General features: G+C 44.8%; 2 protein-coding genes across 3 annotated transcripts; both read right to left on the reverse strand.

The window, feature by feature from the left end:
* Positions 1-2,894: 2,894 nt before the first annotated feature.
* Positions 2,895-14,295, reverse strand: LOC142665508 (uncharacterized). The gene is made up of 8 exons (XM_075845223.1): positions 14,223-14,295; positions 12,453-12,596; positions 11,721-11,807; positions 11,368-11,431; positions 10,974-11,052; positions 7,800-7,866; positions 7,575-7,723; positions 2,895-6,858 (listed from the first exon to the last, which is right to left on the reverse strand). Exons 2-8 carry the CDS (start codon positions 12,558-12,560, stop codon positions 5,106-5,108), a joined length of 2,307 nt encoding a protein of 768 aa, XP_075701338.1. The 5' UTR covers positions 12,561-12,596; positions 14,223-14,295; the 3' UTR covers positions 2,895-5,105.
* Positions 14,296-16,914: 2,619 nt separating this feature from the next.
* Positions 16,915-23,570, reverse strand: LOC142665440 (opioid growth factor receptor-like protein 1). Of its 2 annotated transcripts, none has more exons than XM_075845138.1 (8): positions 23,407-23,570; positions 21,196-21,267; positions 20,543-20,632; positions 20,056-20,122; positions 19,720-19,798; positions 18,606-18,672; positions 18,189-18,337; positions 16,915-17,602 (listed from the first exon to the last, which is right to left on the reverse strand). In XM_075845138.1, the coding sequence occupies exons 1-8, from the start codon at positions 23,536-23,538 to the stop codon at positions 17,272-17,274; spliced, it is 987 nt and encodes a 328-aa protein (XP_075701253.1). In that variant the 5' UTR covers positions 23,539-23,570; the 3' UTR covers positions 16,915-17,271. The 2 variants fall into 2 exon arrangements, 1 of the variants encoding a protein (XP_075701253.1); XR_012851506.1 differs by having other exon boundaries at positions 17,531-17,602; positions 17,820-18,337.
* Positions 23,571-25,049: the final 1,479 nt, after the last annotated feature.

Raw genomic sequence — 25,049 nt, forward strand, 5'->3', positions numbered from 1 at the left:
CATATCTTACTAAATGTATCAGGACATTTCCTGTTAAGATATAATTTTTGGTACACAGGTATATTACTTGTATACCATTTGCATCAAATTTGGGCATGTTTTGGCTTTCCAAGCCATAATCACAAACTTTCTAGCACAGAACAAAATAAAGCGGAAGAATATTTTGTCATAATAGTTCTGTATTATCTCATTCATAATGCCCAAAAGGCATACCTGAGGAGTAGAGGGAATGCGAAGTGGATATGGAGGAACTCAAGTGCCAAAAGGGCAAGATCTTGGGACACAGCCATATACAATGAAGATATGTGCCAACTTCAGATTGACAACGGAAACACCTATCCGAAGTAGAGGCACCAATTCTTTGGAGTCTGACCGGTGTATAGTAGATCCGGTGCAGAAAACAAGATTGTATCAAGAAATCCCTTGCAATTATAACGGAATCGAAGAATGAAAGTTCTACTTCCCTCCACTCCTCCAATAAATCAGGAACATCCCTCTTCCACCCTGCAATTGCCCTATCAAAAGGTCTCTGCTGCCCAGAGGACAACAATAGGAAATAAGTTTGGGTGAGGGCCTTTGGGAGGTCTGATACACCAAGCAGGTCCTCCAGTCTAGAGAAGCCCAATGGAGGCGTTCCAGAAAAAAATTGGGCCGCACAAGCATGATGTAATTGGAGATGATGGAAAAAGGCTTTTCTCGAGATTCCAAAACGATCCTCAAGTTCAGAGAAGGGTACAAAGCCATTATCCGTAGAAACTTTACCCCTGCCCCAGTCCACAACACCGCTCCCGGCAGAGACTCAAGGTGAGACCACCAGGGATTGTCCCATAATGCTCCCTCTGCTTCTTTAATCTAGCACCTGGACTTATGAAAACTCTCTGAAGGACAGCCGTATGAGATGTTATCAGAGACATCTGGAGTGCTATTAAGGGAGGAAAAACTCCATTAGAGAGTCGTGTATACGTCGGGTGTGTTTATAATCTAAAATCAAAATTTAATTCAGAATCCAAGTGAACGCTCCTCTTGGGAAGGGAATCAGGTTGGATTATGATAGAAACAAGTGTGTGTTCAGAGACCAATATCACAGCTATATCAGAATCCACCAGCACTGGTGGCATCATTCAGAGAGGAACAAGTAGTCCAGTCTGTGATATGTTTGATAAAAGGTGTCATCTCTCATGTTCGGGGGTAAGCAACTCCAAACATCTCTAATGTGTAAAGAAAACAAAGACAATTTCAGCTTCCGTAATAGTTTGTACGGGGGGAGGACGAGTATTTTTGAAAGAGTCCAAAATGGGGTCTGAGACCTCATGCACACGACCGTGCCCGTAATTACGACCCATAATTACGGGCACGGACAGCCGGCCGCTTTTACGAGCCGTGCTCCCATTATAAAGTATAGGAGCACGGTCCGTAAAATAAAAAAATAGGACATGTCCTATTTTTTTCTGCAGGTTTCTACGGCACGGACACCCTCCCGTAGACATACAGGAAGGTGTCCGTCGGCCATAGAAATGAATGGGTCCGTAATTACGCGCGATTTTAGGGTCGTGTGCATGGGGCCTAAGAGAGTATTCAAATCTCCACCTAATATCAGTGGTCCCTCAGTGAAAAGGGACACTTCATCTTAAAGAGGCTCTGTCACCAGATTATCAAATCACTATCTCCTATTGCATGTGATCGGCGCTGCAATGTAGATAACAGTAACGTTTTTTTTATTTTTTAAAACAATCATTTTTGACTAAGTTATGAGCAATTTTATATTTATGCAAATGAGCCTTTCTAATGGACAACTGGGCGTGTTTTCTCTTCTTTCCAACTGGGCGTGTCTTGTGCTTTTAGCAACTGGGCGTGTTTACTTCTTTCACTGCACAATCACACTGTGCTGTGGATCATGCTGGGCTGGAACAATGAGAACTGCAGGACACTGATTGGTCACTGATTGGTCAGCCTCATACACTCCTCTGTACAACACCCAGTTGGTAAAAAGTAAAAACACGCCCAGTTGTCCATTGAGAAACTCATTAGCATAAATCTAAACCAGCTCATAACTTGCTCAAAAATGATCGTTTTTCAAAATAAAAACCACTGCTGTTCTCCACATTACAGCGCCAATCAGATTATGTAGGAGACAGGGCACTTATAATCTGGTGACAGAGCCTCTTTAAGGCCCTATTACACGGGCCAGTGAGCTCTTTTATGCAGCATTAAAAATCATCATGGTCGGTGGCGCATCTCCAAGTGTAAACAACGATGCGCTGCCGACATCACGAAAATGTATGGGGATTAGTAATCGGAGTAACGAGCGCTCGTCACTATACAAAAGCAATCATTGCTCCGTGTGAAATGAGTGCCGATCAACGAGCTGTCTCACTGATCGGCACTCGTTTACATGGCCCACGTCGGGCCGTGTAATAGAACCCTAAGACTGCAATTAGCCAAGAAATCGGCTTAATATTAGGGGCATATAATTTGACACCAGTAAACTTTTGATTCGCTATATTCCCTTAAGAAACAAATAACGCCCCTAAGGGTCTTGTTGCTTTGATAGTAGTTTAACCCCTTGAGGACACAGCCTGTTTTGGCCTTATGGACCAGGTCACTTTATCTGGTAATAACTTTGGAATACTTTATTTTTTTCAAGCAATTCTGAGATTATTTTCTTGTGATACATTGTACTTTATCTTAGTGGTAAAATTTGATCAATACATTCATATTTGTGAAAAACACCAAACATTTGAGAAAATTTCCCAAAATTTGCGTTTTTCTAAATTTAAATGTATCTGCTTGTAAGACAGATAGTTATACCACACAAAATAGTCACTAATTAACATCCCCCACATGTGTACTTTATGTTTGCATTATTTTTTGAACATTCTTTTATTTTTCTAGGACGTTACGTTACAGGGTTATAAGTTTAGCAGCAACTTCTCACATTTTCAAGAAAATTTACAAAGCCTATTTTTTTAGGGACCAGTTCAGTTGTGAAGTGGCTTTGAGGGCCTTATATGTTAGAAACCCCCTATAAATCACTACAATTTCAAAACGGCACCCCCCAAAGTATTCAAAACAGCATTTAGAAAGTTCTTAACCCTTTAGACGTTTCACAGGAATGAAAGCAAAATAGGGGAGAAATTTACAAATTTAATTTATTTTGCAGAAAATCCATGTTAATAAAAAAATTTCTGTAAGACAGAAGGATTTACCAGAGAAACGCAACTCAATATTTATTGCCCAGATTCTGCAGTTTTTAGAAATATCCCACATGTTGCCCTAGTGCGATAATGGACTGAAGCACCGGCCTCGGAAGCAAAGGAGCACCTTGTGGATTTTGGGGCCTCCTTTTTATTAGAATATATTTTAGGCACCATGTCAGGTTTTAAGAGATTTTGTGGGGCCAAAACAGTGGAAACCCCCCCCAAAAAAGACACTATTTGGCAAACTACACCCGCAAAGAATTTATCGAGGGGTGTAGTGAGCATTTTGACCCCATAATTTTTTTGCTGAATCTCGTGGAATTAGGCTGTAAATTGAAAATCTTGAACAATTTTTTCCCAATGAAACGTAGGAATGTTCAATTTTTACAAGGAATAAAGGAGAAAAAGCACCCCAACATTTGTAAAGCAATTTCTCCTGAGTACGGCAATACCCCACATGTGGTCATAAACAGATTTTTGAAACAGTCGGCAGGGCACAGAAAGGCAGGAGCGTGCAGATTTTGCTGGATTGGTTTTTGGGCGCCATGTTGCATTTGCAGAGCCCCTGAGGAAACCCCTTAAAAGTGACTCCATTTTGGAAGCTTCACCCCTCAGGGCATTCATCCAGGGGTGTAGTGAGGATTTTGACCCCACAGGCGTTTCATAGATGTTTTTAGAAATAGGCCGTCAAAAATATGTAGTTTTAGCTCCCAATTTTTTATTTTCACAAGGGGTAATAGGAAAAAAACACACAATTTGTTACTTAATTTCTCCCGAGTACAGCAATGCCCCATATGTGACCCTAAACTACTGTTTGGGCACACGGCAGGGCTCAAATTGGAAGGAGCGCCATTTGGCTTTGGAGAGCAGATTTTGCTGGATTGTTGCTCGGGCGCCACGTCACATCTACAAAGTCCCTGAGGTACCAGAGTAGAGTGGAAAGTCCTGAGAAGTGACCCCATTTTGGAAACTACACCCCTTAAGTCATTGCCTGGACATATGACAGGGTTTCGGAGTGAAACAGCAAATGTGCATTTGAGGCCTATTTTAATGATTTTCACAGCATTGGCCCACAATTGCAGTGGCTCGGAGGTCAAATAGTGAAACAAAACCCCAAGTAGTGACCCCCATTTTGGAAACTACACCCCTTAAAGGCATTTTGACCCCACATGTCTTATTTCATTAGAAATTAATATGCAGCAGAAGGTGCAAAGTGCAAATTGCTTTTCCCGGATATGGGAATGACATATATGTGGAAGTAAACCGCTGTTTGGGCACGCTGTAGGGCTTAGGAGGGAGCGAGCGTCATCTGGATATTGGAGCGTGGATTTTGCTTGGTAGTGGTTCCGTTTGGGGTTTTACATATTTAAAGAGGTGGTCCAGGATTATGGATGGTTGCTTCCAAAAACAGCGTCACAGCTGTCCACAGGTTTATGTGGTATTGCAGCTCAGCTCTATTTACTTCAATGGGGCGAAGCTGCAATACCACACGCAACCTGTGGGCAGGTGTAGCGCTGTTTCTGGAAGAAAGCAGCCATGTTTTTCTAATCCTGGACAACCCCTTTAAGGGAGATGTAAGGGGCTTGGCAAAGCAAACCTATCTGCAGCGCGCCGCTATTCATCCACAATATTGGGAAAGGGTAGTGTATTGTATGTGGGCTGCTGGGGTTTGTGTGCCAGGGTTGCTTTTAAGTCTCAGTCCGGCCATGGCGCGCCTATCCAGTGTATGTAGTGTAATATAGAATTACCCCTGATAGCCACTAGGGGGAGGTAAACAGCTGTGACCACCGCTTCTGTGCCGCCGCTTTCAGCCATACAAATGTCGGGGACATTACACAGGGCCTCACACCCCAAGATGCGGATTACACCCATGGATACATAGTGGGGGGTCCAACATGAACGATCCCTTTAAAAAGAGCAGACGGCTGGTTCTATACTTTTGGATGGGACTTTCTTACAAGGCGTAAAGTAACAAATAAAGCAGCAAAATCCTTTAAAAGACAAAATTCTCTCCAATAAACCGACTGCTTTTTCCTTGTCCTCATTTTCTGCTCCTGACAACAATTTCTCCTCATCGTTTTTGGGGTTTTCAGCTGGATACACCCCCGCTGCTCTTACCTGCGGAAGCAATGCCTTATGTGCTAGGTTACTGCCCCCCGTTGTCAAGTTCTCATTGCCTAAGCTAGTGCCCTCTGTTATCAGTTTCTCATTCCCGATGTTAGCGCCTGCTGGTTTCTGTTTATCATTTATGAGGCTAGTGCCCTCTGTTATCGGCTTCCCATTCCCCGAGCTATTGTCCTCTGTTGTCTGCTTCCCATTCCCCGAGCTATTGTCCTCTGTTGTCAGCTTCCCATTCCCCGAGCTATTGTCCTTTGTTATCTGCTTCTCATCCCCTGAGCTATGATCCTCTGTTGTCTGCTTCTCTGAGCTATTGTCCTCTGTTGTCTGCTTCTCTGAGCTATTGTCCTCTGTTGTCTGCTTCCGTGAGCTATTGTCCTCTGTTGTCTGCTTCTCTGAGCTATTGTCCTGTGTTGTCTGCTTCTCTGAGCTATTGTCCTCTGTTGTATGCTTCTCTGAGCTATTGTCCTCTGTTGTCTGCTTCTCTGAGCTATTGTCCTCTGTTGTCTGCTTCCCTGAGCTATTGTCCTCTGTTGTCTGCTTCTCTGAGCTATTGTCCTGTGTTGTCTGCTTCTCTGAGCTATTGTCCTCTGTTGTATGCTTCTCTGAGCTATTGTCCTCTGTTGTCTGCTTCTCTGAGCTATTGTCCTCTGTTGTCTGCTTCTCTGAGCTATTGTCCTCTGTTGTCTGCTTCTCTGAGCTATTGTCCTGTGTTGTCTGCTTCCCTGAGCTATTGTCCTCTGTTGTCTGCTTCTCTGAGCTATTGTCCTGTGTTGTCTGCTTCTCTGAGCTATTGTCCTCTGTTGTCTGCTTCTCTGAGCTATTGTCCTCTGTTGTCTGCTTCCCTGAGCTATTGTCCTCTGTTGTCTGCTTCTCTGAGCTATTGTCCTGTGTTGTCTGCTTCCCTGAGCTATTGTCCTCTGTTGTCTGCTTCTCTGAGCTATTGTCCTGTGTTGTCTGCTTCCCTGAGCTAGTTCTGTCACCTCCATGCTCTGAAGCTTCTCTTGGCCGTACATCTATCACTGCTTTTCTATCATCAGGATCCTTCTCCGCAGGTCCGCCATCATCCCCCCCCTGCACCAGGACGTCTCCGGTCTCTTGCTGGTACTGGGAATAATGGGGTACATCATCATGGTGGGGATGTGGCCATCCAATAGGGTTCAGAGTATTGTCTTTGGGGGCCACACTTCCTCCTCCTCCCGCTGCCACCTCAGGTTCTTGGTCTGGGTCTTCAGTTCCTTCATTTCCCTTCTCTTCCTTGTCATTGGATGTGATTTTTTGGAGCTTCTCCACCGGTCCCCAGATAAACGGTTCCTGGGATTTGTAGTTCTCCCAGGCGAACTGCACCAGCTTCCTGCGCTCCTGCTTGCCCTTCACGGTGAAAATGAAGTAGTCCAGGACGCTCCTTGCCACATTGGGTAAGTAGTTATTACATAAGGTCTCCTCCAAGAAAAACCAGACCAGAGGGGCCTGGAAGTGTTCAAAGCCCATCTCCCCCAAACACTTGAGTATCCGGGTGATCCGCAGGTTGTTGTGACCGTGACTGAGAGAATAGAAGGGAAAAGCTAGTAAGATTAAATATTTCTATCTGTGTCTGGGAAAGCTGGGTGACAACCAAAACGGCCGCTATTATAGCTGCCACGGGGGTTGTCACCCAGCTTTCCAGTACTCCTGAATGGTAAATCAGCCTAGTTATAGGTCAGTATGGCCGCAGGGGTGGTCTTGCTGCACATAACACCATATTTCGGTGTCTGGGAAAGCTGGGTGGTTCCCCATTAGCATAAAAGATAGCACAGCTTTCCAGTTATATTGCCTCATAACTATACTGATTTACCATTCAGAGGCTCAGGAAAGCTGGTTGATAACCCCCTGTTGTAATGGTGGCCATATTGGTTGTCATCCAGCTTTCCCAGAGTCTTAGAAGTGCCTAGGTATACAGTAATACAACCCATTTCGGTTGTCACCGAGCTTTCTTAGGCACAGATAAAACTAATGTTGGGTGGCAGCCAATATGGTCCTCAATACAGCTCGTACAGGGCTTGTCATCCAGCTTTCCCAGTCTTCTGAATGGAGGTGATATACAGCGATATGGAGGGGGGTTGTAGTGCTGCATACCTAGACATGTCTAGGAAAGTTGGGTGATAATAGGGTCACATTATTACATCCCCCAATGTTGTGTCCAGGTAGATTTGCCATTCAGGACACTGGGAAAGCTGGATAAACACCCCATATATCTAAGTATCTCAAAGCCTCACTCACTTGTTTAAATTGCGAAATCTCTCTCTCCAGTTTTTGGCCAAGGACACTTCTCCGGTCTTCTCGTCCAGCAGCTGAATGCCGTAGAACCCCAACATGAGCCGGTAAGACACAAGGAACCTCCGCAAGACGTCTTTATCCGCCCGCATCATCTACAACAAAGGTGGGCATTATATACACAGCCGTACATTATATGCTGCCAGTCAGTGATCTTACATCCTCCCGTACCTGAATTTCTGCCAGGGTCAGTGGGCTGGCGCACCGGTTCACACCGCGCTCTCGCAATGGAAACAGCCTGAAATAATAATCTGTATTACACAGCGGTACATAATAATATGAGGATAGAACGTCAGTGCTCCCATCAAGGGTTAACCGCAGCAAAAATGATTGATACGTCCCAGCTTTAGACCTTGTTCACACGGCGCCCGAAAAAAACGACGTGTAAACCTGTTAAAAACGCTAATGTTTTTGTAAAGCGCATTTTAAACTACTGGCGCTTTTGACGCGTTGTTTGACACGTACTGTAGGCGTTTTCACCACTTTTTGTGGCCCGTGAATAGGACTCCCATTGACTATGGAAATTAGGCGCGTTTCACACGCCAATGAATTAACCTGCCGACGCGTTTTTTTTTATAAACCCGCGCATAAGAAAACGTGTCGTATGCACTACCAATGCGCTTTCCCATTGTCAATGAGAAGCTTAAGGGCTTGTCCACACGTAGCGGAATTGCTGCGTATTTTCCGTCCGGAATTGTGGGCGGAAAATACGCAGCAGAATACAGTAGCAGCAAAGTGGGTGAGATGGAACAAATCTCATCCACACGCTGCGTAAATGCTGAGCGAAAAAAAAATGCTCAGAAATGGACCTGCGGTGCGGAATGTCAATTGTATTTGTGTAATTGCTGCGGGTTCTCCCCATTGAATTCAATGAGGAGGTGAAACCCGCAACAAATAGTAGTTGTTGCGATTTTCATGGCGGGTTCGCAGCGATTCCACCGCAAAAAACACAACTCTGAAAAAAACAAAACATCTCTACTTCAGCCCCATGCCGTAGAAAAATCATAGAACATGCCCTTTTTCTGTCTGTAATTACGGAAGCGTTGCTATGCGACGCCAGGGGATTACACAAGATTCCTCAGTTTTTTGCGGATCCATAAATACGGATGCATTACGAATGCACTATGGACCGTATTTACGGACACCGTTCCGTATATGAGGATGATTTACGGATGACTATAAACGACTACGGATCCGTATTTACGGATGGATGAAATCTACGGACGTGTACATGGGGCTGGGCGTCTGTGTTTCTTCCTCCAGTCCGGCCTCCTGGGATGAAGTTTTATCCCATGTGACTCCTGCAGCCAATCACAGGCTGTAGCGGCTGTCACATGTCATGAAATGTCATCCCAGGAGGCCGGTTAATGCAGAAGTTTTCCACCTCGGACATTCCGGGCGAAAAACAGCACCACCGTTTGGTGCGCTTTTTCACCCGGAATTCCCCGCAGCGCACAGGGCGGATATGTTGCATGCTTTTACTCAGCGTATCTGCTCCGTGTGAACCAGGCCTGAAAGGTAACTAAATGTTCAACAAACTTCTGTCAGAATTTGTGATCGGTGGAGGTCTGAGCACTGAGACCCCCACCAATCGAAGTGGCCGAAGTGCTTGTGTGAGCCGCTTAGTTTCTGTTCAGTTTTTTCCGGAAATCGATGTAGCGGTGTACGGGCTCAATAGAAAGTCTATGAGCCCGTACACATCGATTTCCGGAAAAACGAACAGAAACCAAGCGACTATGCGCTCACACGAGCACTTGAGCGCCGCGGTCAAAAAATTCTGCAGAAAACGCTGTCTCCGCCTCCCATTGATTGCAATGGGAGGTCAGAGACGAAACCGCGGCAAGAGAGAGCATGCAGGTTTTTTTTTTCCCCGGGAGCGGGTTTTGAAAGTTTTTTTTGGCGCCGATTCGAACACGTTCCCGCGTCAAATCAGCGCCAAAAAACTCAGTCTTGAACTGACCCTTAATCATTCATTTTTTACGCGTTTTTTGGCACGTAAAATGCGCACAAAAACGCATCGCTTACATGTTGTGTGAACAGGGCCGAGGACAACCTCCTGTATAGACAGGGTCCCCAAACGATTCCCCTCTTTTAGGGTAATTGCAGACCAACACATTTACTATAATTTTAGCCAAATATTATAGCAGAAAAATTAAGATTTACTTTTCTGTCGCACGCACAGCTGAAGATGCGACAATTTGATTAAGAGGCTTGCGCCATTTATTACATTTATCGCATCTTACTCCAGCCGCGTTAAAAAACGCCAAGCGCTGTGTATGAAGGCACCCTTATATAGTTTTGATAAATATGCCCCTTTGTGCTTCAATTCCTCACCATATTCAAGATGTCTGCTTGCTGTCAGTGAATGGATTTTCCCTGCACATTGTAAGGGTATGTTCACACGGCAGCATCCATTACGGTGCTGTTTTCAGGAGAAAACAGCACCGTAATTTCAGCCGTAATGGCATGTTGAGGCGTTTTTCGCTGCGTCCATTACGGGCGTAATTGGAGCTGTTTTTCTATGGAGTCCATGGAAAACGGCTCCATTTACGTCTGAAGAAGCGACAGGTACTTCTTTGACGCGGGCGTCTTTTTTACGCCCCGCCTTTTGACAGTGGGGTGTAAAAAAAACGACCGTCGGAACAGAACATCGTAAGACCCATTCAAATGAATGGGCAGATGTTTTCCGACGCTATTGAGCCGCATTTTCGGACGTAATTCGGGGCTAAAACGCCCGAATTACATCCGTAAATAGTGTGTGTGAACCCAGCCTGACAGACAGGCGAGATTTGTACTGCCGATATATTTACCTCACAGAGAATTGTCTAGACTGGATACAATTGCGGCAAACCCTCAGCTGTGAGAATTGTTAGGCCCCGCTCACACGTTCAGAATTTGACACGGTACGGTCACCAGCTGAAATTCGCATTAAATCTGCATAAGTGATTGGGATTTTTGTAACCCTGTTCACATGCAGCAGAAAAAAATAAATCAGTGAGAATTCTTGCTGATTAGCGGAAAAAAATGGCGGATTAGCCCCACACGTATACATTCAATGGGGCTAATCTACGTGTGAATCCGCGGGACATCCAACTGCACCATCTGCGGCAGAAATCTAAGCGTCAGCCTTGGAATTCTCTTGCGAATCTTCTAGTCTGAACACTCACTTAGAGCTTTACAAGGTTTCAGCCTCTGAATGTAAACAATGTTTTATTCACTGACAGCAAGAGGATATCTTCAAAATGATGGAGAATTAAAACACAAAGTATATTAGAAAGTTGCAAAACTTTTCATTATTTAGTGACAGTGACCCTGTCAGCGACCCCCTCCCCCACCCCTTCTCACCACTGGATGAAGGAATGATTTTCTTCAAGTTCGTTATAGTTTTCCCTCCAGTACAGATGAAATTCCTCTATTGTTACTCCTGTAATTGGTAAAGAGAACCGGTCAAGCTGGTCACCATTGATGTAACTATTATCATGAACAAGCAGAGCTGCAGTGTAAAGTATGGGACAAGGATCGTTTCTGACGAGACAAGAGGTGGATTTCAGACCACAGTAGACAATGTAACCTATATACTCATCATTACATCTGGGCTTGACACCCAGCTTTTCCACAGTCCTAATTATAAAGCAGTACATAGGGGCAGGAGATACATTACTGCATTTTGCCATTCAGGGGTCTGGGAAAGTGTGATAAAACAGATAATGCTTCCAATATTGTGCCTGGCTCTACTGACCGTGGGGCTCAAACTCCATCTTGTTCTGGTAGAACTCCAGATTTGGCATAAATTCCTGATTTACCTATAGAGAAAAGGTTTAAATCGGCTGCATGGACTTGGCTTAAAGAGACATAACCATGAAAGGCGGCAATACATGTAGTGGTAATTGCTAACAATACGACCGGAAACGCCGATTAATATTGGTGACAAAATTATTGTTTACGACCGATGGAAATTTCGTCAATCAAGTCAAACACATCAGTCCTGGTATATTTAGGTGTATGCCCCTTTAAGAACCACTGATTGGAATGGGGCAAATTGACATATATATGGTCGGCTATGAGACATAAGGTCCTGCAGGGGGTATTTACCGGGTAATTAGCAGTATACGGGTTCGGTTCTCCATATCCATGCCTGTAGTTCTGCATGTCCCTTGCTGCTCTGTTCCCAAAGTTGCGCTGAAAAGAAAAAAAATGAAACCGACTCAGCGCCAAATGCATTTTAATCATAATTTTCAGCATTTTCTTTTCTCGGTTTAATCACTTACGTGTTTTATATAAGTTTTGTGCCGGGCTATACCTACCATTAAAATGCGTAAATATCATAAGATGGGGAGTTTGCATTGCTGACTTCCAATATGCATGTGGGCTGTCATGTGGACATTCCTACCTCAGGGTAAAAGTGCCATGTCGAAGGACTAGCACAAATTTCCCCCCCAAAAAAGCCAGTAGAGCTCTCATGAGAGTAATGTAGGTTGTATTTGCGTCTCTGCTTGCTGTCAGTGAATGATAACATTCTTGTTTGCTTGAAACCAGTACAGACCTATCCACAGCTGGGGGTTTGTAATAATGGGTACAGTCAAGGCATTCTGCGAGGACTACCAGGCTACACTGATACAGTGTAGTAAACCTATAGGTTATAGGTCAGGACAGGTTTTTAGTCTCTGAACGTAAACAATGGTTCCCATTCACAGACAGCAAACAGAGATCCTGATAAGGGTGAGACATTGAAACACAATGTAGAACTTTTCATGATACAATGATTTATCAGGTTCTACACGGCGACATTTGGATTTATGGCAAACAAGCTCCCGGGGTTCATACCTGATTCTTCGGTTTCGGTTTCTTCTTTTTGGGGGGCTCCGACTCCTCATCTTCCCAGGTGGAGTCATAATCTGAACTCCAGCAAGCATCCCAGTTGTAGCTATACATGCCGAGGATGTCACTAAATGCTTCGAATTCTGAAACCTGGAGAGGAAACATAGATTACAGATATGTATACAGTAAAATTCCATTAATCCGGCACCGAATAGTTTGGAAACCCTGCCAATCTGTCATGCAACAATAACTCAAGTTCTCCAGATGGCGCTATAAAACTTGCTGTGATTGCTGAAATATTCCGTTTTACTGCAAGCTGTAAAATGAGATGACATTCTTTTCCAGTGTACAGTATAGCCTGTGTGCTGACATCTAGTGGTCAGTGTGAAAACTGCAATGTTTTCTATTTATAAAATGTCACTTTCTGACAATAGTATCGCTTAAAACTAGTGCCAGGGAATAGTGGGGAGATCTAATTACACCCTGTACATGCTGGGACTTGTAGTTCCTTTCAGGTGGATATGACTTACAGCCCTGCTGACTGGAAATTAGTGTGGACTTCCCCTTTAAATTGACCCTTGGCATATATGCAGAATATCGCACTTGTTAGGAAATCGTTCTTCATTCGTGATGAGTGCGCCCAATCTCTCACCCAATACAAAATCAGATGTGGGTACACTGGCGCCCTCTGCTGTCCGTACTTGGTATTATTATTATATATATATTTTTAAAGGAACAGATGCCAATTTAATGGCCGTGATTTTCCTGTGCCGTTTAGTTGCTATGTAGCCAGAGCCTAAAAATCCAGACAATATAAATAAATGAGGAGCATTTCCTCCTAAAATCCATCAAGCTGCTAACAATTCACATCTGTTTCTGGGAAAGCTGGGTGATCACTAATCACAATAAGGCATCGTTTACACGAGCGTGATATACGTCCGTGCGACGCGTGTGCTTTTCACGCGTGTCGTACGGACCTATATAAGTCTATGGGGGCTTGCAGACAGTCCGTGAGTTTTCCTCAGCGTGAGTCCGCTGAAAAAAACTCACGACATGTCCTAAATTTGTGCGCTGTTCGCGCATCACGCACCCATTGAAGTCAATGGGTGCGTGAAAATCACGCGCACCGCACGGAAGCACTTCCGTGGGATGCGCGTGATTCGCGCAACAGCAGTCAAAAGTATGTTTGCAAACAGAAAAGAACCACGTGCTTTTCTGTTGACAAACATCCAAACGGAGTGTCATCATGATGGCGACTGCGCGAAAATCACGCAGCCGCGCATCATACGGTGATGACACACGGAGCTGGTAAGTGCCTTTTGCGCACACAAAACGCCGCGTTTTTTGCGTGCGCAAAACGCACACGCTCGTGTAAACCCGGCCTAAAGCTGTGGGTTATTGGGCAAGGAATTATTCATGCCTCCCAGGAATCTAGGAAAGCTGGGTGACAACCTTATGAGAGTTCTAATGGTGGCCATATTGGTTGTCACTCAGCTTTCCTAGAGACAGATATAGCTGTCACAGTTATGTATATGGATTTTTTTCCGCCCATTTTGTTACTTTCTTTACGACTGACAGTTAAAAACATTACCAGATGTAGCAGAGCTGAGTTTGTCAGATGTGGTAGTATTGATTTTGTCCCTTGGCACAATTCATGTCATAGCCCAACATGTTATCTGTTGTTTCACATAGGACTGCTGGTAAATCTGCTCAGAGTGTGTTCACCCGACGATAAGAATTCAGCTCTGCTACATCTGTGCAGAGCTATCCACTTACCCGTATTATACGACGACGGTGGATGGCGCGTGGTTCGGGGGTTTCTCGCTGCTGCTAACAAGGAAGAAACAACTTAAACTTTTAGCCTAAATTCAGTCTTGAGTTTCACTTTCTATTTCTGAGAATCCTTGTTCCCCCGCCCATTAAAGGGACAGCGCTGCCCAAACACATATCTACATAGTTGATAAGGTTGAAAAAAGACGCAGGTCCATCAAGTCCAAACTATAATCCCACCGTGTTGATCCAGAGTAAGGCAAAAACCCCATGAGGTGAATGCCATGTGCCCCATATTAGGGGAAAAATTCCTCTAGGACTCCAAACACGGCATCAGAATAAATCCCTGGATCAATGTCCCATCTTATAACCTGTAATATTGCATATTTAGGGAAAGGCGTTTGATAACTCTTCGGGTATATTCACACGGCTTATTTCAGCCGTTTTTCGGGCTGTAAATACAAACGAAAAACGGCGGAAAATACGGGGTCTGAACGCCTCCAAACATCTGCCCTTTGATTTCAATGGAAAAAACGGTGTTCCGTTCCCACGGAGAATTTTTTACGCGGCCGTTTTTAAAAACGGCGCGTAAAAAAACACCCCGGAAAAAAGAAGTGCATGTCACTTCTTGAGCCGTTTTTCATTGACTCAATAGAAAAACAACATCAAAAACGGCCGTAAAAAACACTGCAAAAAACGCAAGTTGCTTAAAAAACGGCTGAAAATCAGGGGCCGTTTTCGCTTGAAAAAACAGCTCTGTATTTTACAGCCGGTTTTGCTTTGCTGTGTGAACATGGCCTTCTTGGTACTGCAGTTCCCTTAATTACCTTGGTCGCCCTCCTCTGCTCCCACTCTAGTTCAGCTGATGATGTAGGCCTGACATGTAGTGTGGACGCATCATATCCTGGACGGGCAGTGACGGCTCCCTGCACTGTGACTGACGCCAGCACCAATGTCAGTTACTGAATTTGACGTACGGACTTGAGCGCCAGACATTAGATGTAAAGAGAAACCCAGTGCAGGGGCATTGGCTGGGCTATGTTTGAAGGAATTGGGGCATCTGTGGCTAACTATGAGGGACGTCTCTGGCACTGATGGGGCATCTGTGGCGGGAAGTATCAGGGAGATCTCTGGCATTGATGAGGCATCTGTGGCAGGCACTACGAGGGACGTCTCTGGCATTGATGAGGCATCTGTGGCAGGCACTACGAGGGACGTCTCTGGCATTGATGGGGCATCTGGCAGGCACTACGAGGGACGTCTCTGGCATTGATGGGGCATCTGGCAGGCACTATGACGGACGTCTCTGGCATTGATGGGGCATCTGGCAGGCACTATGACGGACGTCTCTGGCACTGATGGATCATTTGTGGCAGGCACAATGAGGGACGTCTCTGGCATTGATGGGGCATCTGTGGCAGGCGCTATGAGGGACGTCTCTGGCACTGATGGGGCATCTTTGGCAGGCAGTATGAGGGACGTCTCTGGCACTGATGGAGCATCTGTGGCAGGCAGTATGAGGGACGTCTCTGGCACTGATGGGGCATCTGTGGCAGGCAGTATGAGGGATAGCCCTGGCACTGATGGGTTATATGTGGCTGGCACTATGACGGACGTCTCTGGCACTGATGTGGCATCTGTGGCAGGCAGTATGACGTTTATCTCTGGCACTGATGTGGCATCTGCGGAAGTCATTATGAAAGACGTCTCTGGCTTTGATGTGGCATCTGTAGCAGGCAGTATGAGGGACGTCTCTGGCTTTGATGGGTTATCTGTGGCAGGCAGTATGAGGGACATCTCGGGCACTCATGCTGACACTACATAAGTAATTGTCTTCTCTAGCTATTGTGTAACTATATATCAGTTTGCAGAAACTTACGTTTTTCAGGATCGCCATGCCACTTGTATACATTGAGAACACCTCTAAAACAACTTACCTTAGAGGTTAATACTTATATTCCTGGTCTGGGGTGGATTACTACTTCATTTTGAAGAGTCCTAGTGACCTAGAGTTAATACATATTATCCCTAGTGTGATTTTGGATTAAATTTAATATCTATGGCAGTCAATGATAAGTGAGAGGGTCCATGATAATAATTTGAATGGTTTCTAGTCCCGTAGTGATAAAGATGGTAATGATAACACCCCTGGTGGTCTGCAGTAGTGGAAATGGTTAATGGTGACATCCACGGTGGTCTAGAGTAGTGAAAGAGTTCCTGGTAACATGCTAAATGCTCCAGGGTAGTAGAGGGTTAATAGTAGCATACTTGGTCTTTTAAGGAGGTGAAGGAGTTAATGGTAGCATCCCTGGTGGTCTTGAGTAGTGGAGGTGGTAATGGTGATATTCCTGGTGGTCTAATGTGGTAAAGGGGTTGATGGGTATGATCCCTGGTGGTCTAGGGTGGTCAAAACATTATTAAGTATCACACTTAGTGGTCTAGATTATACAGGGGTTAATGGTAGCATCCCTGGTGGTCTAGTGGGGAAGCAATTAACTCTTTCATACCTGGAGACTCCACCGGTCTTCCTCTTCTGCACTGATGATAGAAAAGACTGTGGTCTTGCCCAGTGCCACCAGTCCCCCTTCATATGATCCCCAATATGTGAGCTCGATCCCCTGCCCCTTTAGGGCATGTATGCCCTATCTCCACCAGTAATAGTTGGTTTTCATGGATCACTATGAGAATTGAAGAATACTTGATCAGAATTTGCCTTTATTGTGCCGAACTTGATAAGAACAAATCATCCCGACTCTACAAGATTCCTTGTCGTCTTCTCATATTTCCTAATTCCTGAGTGGGTGGAACATAAACAAGTCTGTGTCGCATGGAGAGGCAGTCAACTGTGCATCAGACACAATTTTCTGTGACCACTTAGGTACATAACTTAGTACAGAGATTAAATGGTTGCTAGTCTACCTAAAATTGAGAATAGTCTTGAGTTTATATGGCTGAGATTGGAGTGGTAGCCTTCACATGCCACACAGACTGCACCATTTTTTATAAATGGAGCCCATTATGCTGAAACGGTAACATTTACCTGTTTGAGTTTCAATTATCTACTGAACTTCCTATTCCTACCTGCAGACCTCCCCTCACTCCCAGTCCCTTTTCTGTAACTTTGGAGCTTCTCCACCGGTCCCCAGATAAACGGTTCCTGGGATTTGTAGTTCTCCCAGGCGAACTGCACCAGCTTTCTGCGCTCCTGCTTGTCCTTCACGGTGAAAATGAAGTAGTCCAGGACGCTCCTTGCCACGTTGGGTAAGTAGTTATTACATAAGGTCTCCTCCAGGAAAAAACAGACCAGAGGGGCCTGGAAGTGTTCAAAGCCCATCTCCCCCAAACACTTGAGTATCCGGGTAATCCGCAGGTTGTTGTGGCTGTGGCTATCAATGGAGAGAAAAAAACACCTATATATATATATATGGGAGGTATGAGAAGAGAAAGGAGAGGATGAGGGGGTGATGGAAGAGCAAAGAGCTTAAAAGGGAACTCCGGTGAAAACCACAGTTCTCTAATAATTCACTGGGTGACAACTGCAAATCTGTCTACAGGAGCTTGTGCCTTCTGCTGTTGTAACTGAATTTCCTCCAAACTGCTTACCTATTCCTGTCGATGATGTAAGGCTACAGCCAACCAATCAACTCTTCTCTTCCCTGTAGCAAGCTTAAATTTGCATACTGCCTGTGACATGCATGCTGCTGCACAGAGCACAGTCTGCTTCCTCTCCTGTGCCTTAGTAGCTCTCCAGAATCCTGCTCACAACTGGAAATGATCTACAAAACTGAAACTTCCGATAGATGTAAGGAAAGGAAGAAAGGACAGAAAGGGAGGAAAGGAAGACAAATGAAGGGAGGGAGGAGGAGGAAGACAGAAAGAAAATGGGAAGAAGAATAGGGAGGTAAAATATGGAATGGGGTAGGAGGAGGGAAGGCAGAGGAGAAAATGATAATTCAAAGTATCCTCACTCACTTGTTCAAGTTATAAAATCTTTCCATCCAGTTTTTCTCCCTTGTGACCTTTCCAGTCTCGCAGTCCTGGAGTTTGATTCCGTAAAATTCCAGCATTAGTCTGTATGCCGCAAGAAATCTCCTCCGCACTTCTCGGTCTCTCTTCATGATCTAGAAAACATTTCATAGTTTATCAATATGGGACAGAATATGGGGGCAGTGCCATAGCTATGCGGGCGGAATTGCATGTAGGCCCTGGTGACCCACGGGCCCAACAGGCCACTCTACCACAGGAAGAGGAGGAAGACCATTATACATAGAATGTAATGGGTGGTGAGAGGGGGGGGGGGGGCGGGTAGTGGCCCTGGTACAGATCCTGCATATGTCCCTAGTCTATGTCTCTGAGCCAGATGATAGTCGCCATATCAATGTCAGGTACCTGGATCTCATTCAAAGTCAGCGGTTTGGCACTTGCATTTCTACCTCGTTCCCGCAGTGGAAAAAGCCTACAGAAAAAAGCACAATAAGTCCCTGTTCACACAGTTCTTGCAGGCAGAAAAAAATCTGCCTCAGAATTCCTTCAGGAATTTTGAGGCAGATTTTGAACTACCTGCGCTTTTTTCCCCATGTTTTCACAGCATTTTTCGCCAGCGGCCATTGAAGCTAACGCAAGGACTGAGGGAAAGAAACCCAGAAAAAAACGCTCGGAAACTAGTGCCGCGGGGAAGTCAGAGGTGGAAATGCTACTTTTTTCCTGCGAGCGGCCAAAAGCCGAACGGGAAAAAAAAAAAAATGCCTCGGCCTCCCATTGAAATCAGGGGGGGGGGGCATTTAGACCATTTTTTGGCGCTAATTCCGATGCGGTTTCTGCGTCAAAATCAGCGCCACAAAACTCTGTGTGAAGAGGGCCTATCAAATTAACTAAACATTAGTATCTTACGTCTATGCTGGTTATAGGCCCAATGCCTGAGGCTGCACTACTGAGAGGTGACACGTCCTGATTCTAAATTCTGTCAGGTGCGGCGATGTCATGGAGATCTCGTGGGGTCTAAATCACCAACTACATCAATATCTACATAGACGTGAATGGCGATTTGAATCTATACAAAGTCTTCATGACAACTCCTCAGAAATCAGAAGCGGGGACATGTCATCAGAATCTCTCGGTAGTGCAGCCTCAGGCTTTGTGCCATATGTCAACAAAAAAAAACAAGATACTAAACACCCATTTTACCATTTCGATAAATCACATTTTTGCCACTATCAAGTTTATATTTTACTATTTATATTTAGCTGCTTCTGCGTCTTTTCACAACGTCTTTGTCCCTGGGAGGGACCTAGAGTGTCCTTCGTGGTTCATGAATATAATTCCAGAATTACAGTGAAGACTGACACATATACAACAGAAGGAGATCAGGGGGAAATTTTAACTTTGCCTAACAAATAGATATATATATCATTTAGAGTCTATAGAAGGCTGGGTCACAACCTCTATGGCTACTATAATGGCTCCCATAAAATATATATATATTTTTTTAGCTGGATAAACTTACCATTGGATGTAGGTATGACTCCTCTCCAATCTGTAGTAGTCGGACTTCCATTTAGTAAGTAGTTCTTCTATGTATACCCCTGCAAGACACAGATAGGGTCATACTTTCCATCCCATAGGGACCGCAGTACATCACAGAAGTCCACACGATTTTTAACTGCATAATTTGGAAGGTTTGCCATTAAGTGGCTTAGGAAATCCGGGCGACAATCCTGTAGGAGCTATCACGGTGGCCATATTGCTGGTCATGTAGCTTTCTGCCAAGACATATAACTAAGCAATGGCTAAATAGGATATTGACCACTCGACTCAAGGGCCAATACCAACCCGCACTGACCATTTGGCTTGAAGGGCTCCTTGTTTTGGTAGAAGTCCAGATTTGGTGTAAGGTTTGAAGTCTTATCCTAAAAAGAAGAGTACAGAGGTAACAAAACAATAATGTAGCATTGCATCATGGTCCGAAAAATTTAATTGCTAACCCACGACCAGCTGCCAGCCATATTGATTTCTATTGAAATCCAAGTTAGGAGGAGAAGTTAGCTACTTCCTCAATCACATATGTCACCATTGAATTAAACTTCCCAGCATTCTTCATTTATCATGTTTCACACTCTACAGGCAGAAAGGGATAGTGTTTTGATTACCAGGGAAATGTGAGAGCGGGAGGGGAGAGCCCTACGGGTGACTCAGTGACCGGGAGGATAGCCCCGTGAGAGCCAATATGGCTGGCTATGGTCAGACAGCCACTTCTGAAAGCATAAACAGGAAAAAGTTCTTTTTTTTGGGGGGGGATTAGCGGTGGGACATAAATTAAGAAAACTTACCCTGTAATATCTGTCGTTTTTGACACGGTCATCACCGCCAAAACAACTTACTATTGAGGATGGGGACGACTGTTCTTTTGCTATGACTTGCTAAGGGGATATAAAGAAAAAACAAAAAGTCACATGTTCACAAAAATAAACTCTAAATATAGAAATGTAAACATTAAGGAAAGTGTTCTTAAAGGGGACCAGCTCCATTTTATTTGCATAAAGGGCTTTCCTATGGCACCCCCTTCTCCCAGGGGGGGGGGGGGATTCTCTAGGATTGGTATAACTAGAATTTATTTTAGAGACGGAGGGGGCTGCTTGCCAGGAAGAGGGTAATAATATATTCTCTAGTGATATTGCTCTCTTCCAGGGGCCCTTGGAGGGGCCTAGTCCTGGACGGTCCCATTCCCTTTGCTTTTCAATGGCGAGAACCTATTCAGGACTCTCCTTTCAAGAAGAACTACATTTTTAGCAAACAAGGGTATGGGGAATTGGACCAAGGGTCATGGAAGAGGAAGCAGACGGCAGGCACTTCTGCTCTCAGTGGCACTACCCGGCCCATAATTGGGGTCAAGTTTGATCTGTGATAAGGGGCCCACCTTCTCTTCCGCGTAGGCCACTGACAGTAGGACAAATAACATAGCAGGTTTATCATAGGGTCTTACGTTTTGTGGGTAACTGCGTCTGTACATCTGGAGATCCCTTGAGGGAACGCATCTTGGATCTGTAAAATGAAACTGTCGGAGAAAGAGAAAAAAATTAAAGGAAGTTCTCCACCTAAAAGTATGCGTAAAAAAATAATGCGGCAAGAAGAGATAGAAAAAGCCTCAGTTGAAAGTGTTAAAGGAATTCTCCAAGCAAGAGCTATACACGGTTATGCCTAGTGCAGGTCCTGAGGGGGCGGGGCATGACACAGGAATTCAAGAGAAAATACCAGTGTCATGTCCCGCCCTCTCAGGCCTTGCGCTAGACGTTACACCCTGGCCAACATTTACGAATTTTACACCAGTCTTTGTAAATGAGATAGTTGGAGTGATTTGCGCCAAATTCATTCAACGGGGCATTAATAAATTTGAAGCATTTTGCTCTAGTTGCTTTGAGCAGGTGATTTGTGGGAAATTTTGCGCCATTCTCAGGCCTTCTACTTGATGAATTTGACTACGCTCCCTAGAGACCACGCCCACTTTTATCACCGCTTTCCAAATTTGGTGAGTGGCGAGAAAAGTCGCAAATTTGACAGTACATTTTCTGCACGTTGCGTTTTAAATATTGCATGATAAATGTGGGTCGGTGTAACCATTTTGCCTGTTGTCCTTCCTCCAGTCCTAATAGTCCCTGTTTTTTACTGGACTGTTCCGCAAATGTGCCCCTAAAGAGGTGGGGCTTGTAAATTTGCATAAAAGAGGCATTTCTGGCTGCACAGGGGTTGTGCTTATAATGTGGCCATAACAACCAATCACAGCACAGCTTTCATTTCTTCAGAGCCGATTAAGTAATGAAAGCTGAGCTCTGATTGGTTGCTATGGGCAACGAGGCCTGTTTTTCTGGCTGACAATTCAGATAAATGAAACTCAAATAAACGTTATTTCCGAGTCAGCAAAAATGTTGTAAATTGCGCCAAATGTATTAAAATGGCAGATGTGGTATAATATATTCGCTACACCCCTCTCTAGTGGGGCGTATTTAGATTGGGAAGATGGCGAGACTTACGCCTAATTTATTTAAAGCCACACGACTCTTATTTAATGTGGCGTATTTTAGAAATGTCTGCCTATGTTTATACATGTGCTATGTATATTGGCGGTTTTTACTCTCTCCATTTGACCGTAAACTACATCTCCAGCAAGATCACGCCCAATGTTCTTTTATAAATTTTGGGGCTAAAAGAGAAAAAATGGCAAAAAATTGCGCATTTGTGTAGCACACTCAATGTGCCTATAAAGAAATTGCAGCATTTACGCCAAAAATGGTCACACACAATAAATATGCCTTGTTGCCCACAGCAACCAATCACAGTGCAGCTTTCATTTTGTAAGCTGCACGGGAAAATGAAAGCTGCAATGTGATTGGTTGCTACAGACAACAAGGCCAGTTTTTTTGCAGGCAGAAAATTCTGCCTCAAAATTCAGTTTGGAATTTTGAGGCAGATTTTGATCTGCCTGCACGACGTGTGCCGCGTTTTTCGCTCGCGCCCATTAAGCGCCACGGGCAAAAGCGCAGCAAAAAACGCTTTCTCTGCCTCCCATTGATGTCAATGTCAGAGACGTAAACGCCCGAAGATAGGGCATGTCGCTTCTTTTTCCCGTAAGCAACGCCTCCGCCTCTTATTGAAATCAATGGGAGGCATTTTCGGATGCTTTTGGCGCGGTTTCCGACACGGTTTGCGCTGAAAAAAACTCAGTGTGAACAGGGCCTTACAGGGAACAACAGATTGTAGTCTACCGAACAGTACGTGGAGATGAGACTTTGAGCTTAGACCTTAAACACAAACAACGTCGCGCCCTATTTCTTTACAATCTGCTTATCGGAAAGGTAAAGTGCGCCGAACTGGGCGGAGCCAAAATAAATCCGATGCTGAAAATACTAGCGGCTAATCAGACCATTATAACGTATAGTAACGAATTTAAATATTAGTTCAGCTCCTTGTTCTCAAACTGTTGCAAAACTACAACTCCCAGAATGCCCTGACAGCCGAAGACTGGTATGCCATGCTGGGAGTTGTAGTTTTGCTGCAGCTGGAATGCCACTGGTCGGAGACCACAGAAAAGTTGATCATATAGCACTTCCCATAGAATATACATGACAATATTGGGGTGACCGTGTACCCCTTGTTATGACACTTATCTCACAGATATCAATGTAGACCCTCCACATACCTGATTTTTTGGGGGTCTCTGTTTCCTCGATCTCTCATCCTCCTCCTCCCAGGTGGAGTCATAGTCCGGCTCCCACTGTACATGAGGTTTGGGGGAGACCTTTTTCTTGGACTTGGTGGCCATCTGTCCCATACGGAACTTACTTTGTTTTTTCGTTGCTAACAGAAAGTGAAACCCAGGAGACGGAGGATTATAAAGAAGGGACGGAGTCTAAGATTACATTACACACAGAACCTCCCCCTGGGCCTCTCAAGCCAAATTCCCTGGTTGTTCTTCTATTTTTTGGTGCAGTGTAGTATAAAAGCTCCTGTTTTGACCTGGAAACCACGATCAAGCTGCTGTTGACTGATCTGTTATTCGTATTGTGACTGTAGTTGGTACTATGAATATTTAAGGCCCTGTTCACACTGTCGTCACGGCTTCTGTTACTACGGAATTCATGATGGATACGACAAATCTGTTTTGATCTAGTTGACGGATCCTTAATGACGTTATCCCCCCCATAGTCTAATCTGTCCATCAAGTTTACGATTTTTGGATACAGTAGCTGCAGCACTATTCAGTCAGTGGGACCACTCGGGTCTCAATCACCCACACTTCTCCTAGCCCTCGCTGCCAGGCTCTAAGGCGCGCCAGGGGGACACAGACCCTTATTCTGCCCATTGACACAATGTCTATCATCAGAATACCCCTTGAATATATCCTTAAAGGGTTACTCCATCTTATCACTGGAATATGCCATCGCTTTGCTGTCAGTCGGAGTCCAACTGACAGTTTCCCCACCGATCCTGAGAACGAAGGTGCCGCATTGCTAATTTAGCGCTGTGTCCACTTCTACATTTTCCCCGCACAGCGGTGCTTGCAGCTGCGCAGGGAACTGCAGCACAACCCCATCCACTCGAATGAAAAAAGTGAAGGAGCCGCAGCGCTAAAGCCACCCCCTCAAACTCGCGATAGCTGGGAGTGCCGGCACGCGGAACCTTACCGATCGCAAAGTGATAGTACACGCCATCACTATGTGTAATGGGAATAACCCTTTAAGCCCGGATTCACAACTTGGTGTTGGCTGTCAGGGAATGCTGGGAGTTATAGTTTTGGGGACACTGTGCCAGTGTCTGTATTATCCCTACCATCCTCCAGTCACTTACCAATCCAGTGTAGCGAGTGGACAGTGACAACACGAGAAGTTCTTCTAGGTATGGACAGTAGTAGTCCCTGCTGTGGTCTGTATATAATCAGCGTTATACCTTACAGTAGGCCAGGGACTACTTAAAGGGGTATTCCGGTTTCAGCAAATGGAGCTGCTTCTTTGCGTAATTAAAAGTTATACCATTTTTCAATATATTTGCAGGTTTCTAGATCTCTGCTTGCTGTCATTCAGTAGGAACTTTTATTGTTTACTACATAAAAAAAATAAAAAATCCATCCCACTCATGTGGTGCATGGCTCGTTACAAGGCACAGCTCTGATAACTGTAACAAGCCCTGCAGCTGTCGATTGTGGAGATTTTTGGTCTGTGTGTGTAGACATAGGTAGAACGGTCTATAACCCCTTCGTGACCACCAATAAACCTTTTCACGGCACCCTAGTATAAGGCCCCATGCACACAACCAAATTTTTCATCCGTAACCATGGACCCATTC

The sequence above is a fragment of the Rhinoderma darwinii genome, chromosome 13, assembly GCF_050947455.1.
Source record: "Rhinoderma darwinii isolate aRhiDar2 chromosome 13, aRhiDar2.hap1, whole genome shotgun sequence".
Taxonomy (NCBI): Eukaryota; Metazoa; Chordata; class Amphibia; order Anura; family Rhinodermatidae; genus Rhinoderma; species Rhinoderma darwinii.